Source organism: Mus pahari, chromosome 16 (assembly GCF_900095145.1).
Source record: "Mus pahari chromosome 16, PAHARI_EIJ_v1.1, whole genome shotgun sequence".
Lineage (NCBI taxonomy): Eukaryota > Metazoa > Chordata > Mammalia > Rodentia > Muridae > Mus > Mus pahari.
Genome location: NC_034605.1, coordinates 802,164 through 806,631, shown reverse-complemented (window position 1 = coordinate 806,631; position 4,468 = coordinate 802,164). Strand labels below are relative to the sequence as shown.

General features: G+C 44.8%; 1 protein-coding gene across 5 annotated transcripts in view; it reads right to left on the bottom strand.

Annotated features, from left to right (window-relative positions):
- Positions 1-493: 493 nt before the first annotated feature.
- The window catches only part of Fam107b (family with sequence similarity 107 member B), a 222,469-nt gene continuing 218,494 nt past the window's right edge, over positions 494-4,468 (bottom strand). For all 5 annotated transcript variants that reach the window (XM_021215512.2, XM_021215513.1, XM_029547598.1 and 2 more), the window contains one exon: positions 494-3,139. In XM_021215512.2, coding sequence (XP_021071171.1) covers positions 3,023-3,139 — 117 coding nt within the window. In that variant the 3' untranslated portion in view covers positions 494-3,022. The remainder of the gene's footprint in view (positions 3,140-4,468) is intronic.

Below are 4,468 nucleotides of genomic sequence, written 5' to 3'. Positions count from 1 at the left end.
AAAGTTACACAGTGAGGCCTGTCAAGGAGAGAGATTTGAACCTCCCCAAGAGCAACAGTATAATACAGTCATGTGCATAGAGCATCCCACCTCCCTTCTTTGAGGGTAGTGTTCACACAACTGAGTAAGCAAAAACAACACAAAAGCAGACTTCCTAGAACTTTTACTATCCAAAAAGCACAAAAAAATCTGGACCTTCCAGAAAGGTATCTTTTGCTGTCTTACTTAGTGAGCTCCTAAAATTCCAAGTCTTGTGGCCTGAAGGACCAACAGCTGCAACAATGCTGTGTTGCTTTCTGCAAAGGACGGCAGCACTGAGAGTCGCTGACACGTGAGGGTGGAATTGTTCGCCATGTAAGTTTTCAGATTCAACAAATGCACAAAGAGAAGACATACCTGCTGTCAGAGAGAACAGCCACCCAAGGGGGGCTTGGAAGCTACAACACTCCCCTCCAGGTCTACATAGCCCTTAAACAAACGAGACAAACATGGCTGCGTGGTCCAAGCATTGGTGATTTTTATTAAGAATAACTTTGGTTCTAAGAATTCCACCCTCAATTCTGTAATACTTTCCATTAAAAAAACAATTATACAAGAGCAAATACAAAAAATATTAAATTATGAAAACAAATCCATTAAGGCTCCCTTTATATATATTATGTACACTCAAATGGGTTGAGATTCTTGGAGTAGAAGAATAAAGTCAACTGGTATAGCTTAGAAAGCAATACTACTTTACTAGCAGGAGCTACAAAACACAGAACTATTTTAAGAAAACTACAGAGTGGAAAAATGGAGCCTTTCCCCCCCTATATGTGGCTCAAAGCACGCACTGCTCAGATGGTAATCTGTCCTCAGGCTGTGGACTACACAGTGTTAAGTGCAAGAAATGAGTGACTGACGGCTTCCTCAGTGAGCTCCCAGCAGATTCCTAAAGGCCCCACTCTGCTCCCCGGATGCTCTGGGACCTAGCAGAAGTCACCACTTCTTGCTATGTACAAGTCCTCTTTTGGCTAGACCCTGTCGCACTAACCACCAAGGAATTGCCGGTCTGAGTACAACCAGGAAACAAATATGTTTGTAGCTAACTCCCCCCCCCCCCCAGTGGTGTAGAGTAGAACAGCATCAGCCTTTCTATGGGAGCTAGGGATGGTCCCTGAAGATCCTGTGTGGCAGGACATCTCCAGAGCTAGCTTCCAGGTAGATAAAAAGGTCTAATTGCCCAGAACTGTCACCCTACCACTGATATCATTATCCCATATGCATAGAGAAAGAATAAGCAATGTGCACTGCAGAGGTTTATTTCAACAATCAGTGAATGAACTTTCTTTTCTCAAAGGAAAGGAAGATGCCAACGTGTTCACTGAGCCAGTCCTCAAGGGCGGACCACCTAATCTTCAGCATCTCGCATTTTATTTAGATAGCACTTGCTGATAGGACCAAGAACCCTCTCTGCTGTGCTCAGCTCTCAAGCTTCTTATCTAGCAGTGAATTATCACCCACTTACTTCTTATGCGGACTGGAAGGGAACGTGGGCCTGGAAACTACCAGACTGAAGTGTCCCCAGAGAAAACTGGCATCTAGTGGGCTAAGCAAGGATTCCAAAGTGCTACATCTGCTATTCTATGCATCATGAAAGGAAACAGAAGTCTTCAGTGTAGAAATTACTGGTTAAATCATCTCTATGGAAAAGTACTAAATACAAAAAAGAAAAAAAAAGGCAAAAAACTCTCATGCCTGTAGTACAAAATATATTTTGCATGAGAACTTTCATATTATTTGTAACTTAGATGTCTCTTTGAACAGCATGCTAGCTAGCAAGAGGGAACTGAGCAGCCCTGCCCAGCACCTCAGCTTTTCCTGAGAGATGCAACACAGTAGTCAGGATCATTCCTACCAACAGCATCATGCCGAGAGAACGCCAAGATGGTCAGTCTTCACAGGAAACAAAATGGAGAGAAACTGTGACCATCCGCCGGAGATGCCCAAAGCTCAAGTCTAAAATATTCAAAACGTAAAGAGTAGCAAGCCCTCCCCTAAAGGCTCCTACAGACAGATCTCTATTTGCATTACTTACAATGTCTAAAGGCCTCATCACCAGTCCTGATGGACACCCCTCTACACTTGTCTCAGGAGAACTCAAAAGGGCTGGTCTCTCTACATGGGGCACAGAAGTTGAGTTACACACTCTAGTTTCATCCGCCAAAGAACTGAGAAATTGCTTCAACTGAAAGGAATAGTTGAGCAAGAAGTGACAAACTAAAATGGAACAGAAAGGCTATGGTAATCAGGGCGAGAAAGGAATCGACGGGCTGTATGTACCTTCTTAGAAGTGGAAAGGCGATACCTGGCATACTGTCATACCAAGAACCTAAGGGGATTACAGTAAGTTCATGATGCGTGCTGGCATGTTCAAATGTCTTATCCTGTTTCTGAACTTCAATGTCAACCAAAGTAATAGGTATGATTAAACATACAGAGCAATAGTTTCCTTTCTTAATTTATAATGTGGGGGGGAAATTCTGGGTTCTCAGAATGAAATACAACAAATACTGGATGTAACAGATGAAATACAGTTTGATGCAATCAAAACAGTCTAACAGATAACCCAAGGAGGGATTCCAAACAATTTGCTTAGTTTTGAAAGGAACAAGGAAGGCTCTGTGTCCCACTAAACTTGGAATGGAAGAAAGGCAGAGTAGTGCAACCCTCTCGCGTGTTCCAGTGCCCGCTTCCTGTTCTTGTCACTTCTTTTGTGGTTTTCTTTGTCTAAAGTCTCTAAGCACGAGTCCATGGTATCTTGTGTGCCGGTCGATGTCTTTCATTTGGCGAATGGGAATTGCAACTGTCAGACGACTCATCTACCACAATGGTAAATCAAACGCAATCCTTTTTGGATAGTCAAAATTCTCAGCTGTCTGGATTCTCTTCCTCAGGACTTTGGCCCAAGAACAGTACTGTAGAGGTGCCTAGATGGGGCTCCAACAGAGATGGTGGGACACACCAGGTCACACAGCCTGGCCTAGGACTCCTGGGCCTGGGCTGCCTCTTGGCCTGTTCTCCTGAGATTGCCTTTCACCTTCACAAACTCTGGGGCATTTTCTTGCTCTTCTTGCAATTTCTGCTTCTCAAGTTCAAGCTGAATGAATGTCAAACACAAGAAATGAGTTATGTCCTGGAGGGCTCTTCAACTTTCAAAAAAAGGTATATATATATATATATATATATATATATATATATATATATATGAATTTTAATCTGTGCAGAGGCATGGACCCTTTGTTTGTTGCTACAAACTATACCCAGCGGTGACAACTAAAAGAACAGCCTGGGTGCCTGGGTTCACACACAGCTGTTCTGGAGTCTCTCAGACAAACTTATTCTAACATTTGGAGTACAGAGATACTTCTTCAACCGTTTTGGGGGGTGTGTGTGTGTGTGTGTGTGTGTGTGTGTGTGTGTGTGTGTGTGTGTTCATGTGTGCATGCATGCATCACCATGTATGTAAACATCCATGTGAAAGGCTGAAGTTGACCTGGACAATCTTCTTCAATCTCCATCCACCATATGCTTTTAAGGCAGGGTCTCTCGGTTTAACCCAGGGCTGGTCAACATGACTAGTCTATCTAGTTTGTTTACTCTAGGGATCCCTTGTCTATTTCCAAGTCCTAGAATTACAGGCTGGCCACATGCCACAACCACCCCACATTTACATAGATTCTGGGGATCTGAATCAGGTCCAGTTGTTACCAAATGCTCTAGCCACTGAGCAGCCTTCCCAGCCCCTCTGGTTTGCTTTGGCCTCTGGTGCCTCTTTTAGGTTCCTAATGGAACCTGAGTGTCTGCCTTGAATGGGATGTATGCCCTACACTGCTTTTGACTCCTGTCTTCTCTCTTAGGGCATACACACACACACACACACACACACACCTGACACTGCATTTGTCTCCTGTCTCTCTCAGGGTACACACACACACACACACACACACACACACACACACACACACCTGACACTGCATTCGACTCCTGTCTCTCTCAGGGCACACACACACACACACACACACACACACACACACACACACAACCTGGCACTGCATTCGACTCCTGTCTCTCTCAGGGCACACACACACACACACACACACACACCTGGCACTGCATTCGACTCCTGTCTCTCTCAGGGTACACACACACACACACACACCTGACACTGCATTTGTCTCCTGTCTTTCTCAGGGTACACACACACACACACACACCTGGCACTGCATTCGAGTCCTGTCTCTCCCAGGGCATACACACACACACACACACACACACACACACACACACACACACACACCAGGCACTGCATTCACTCCTGTCTCTCTCAGGGCACACATACACACACACACACACACACACATACACCTGGCACTGCATTCGACTCCTGTCTCTCTCAGGGCACACACACACACACACACACACACAC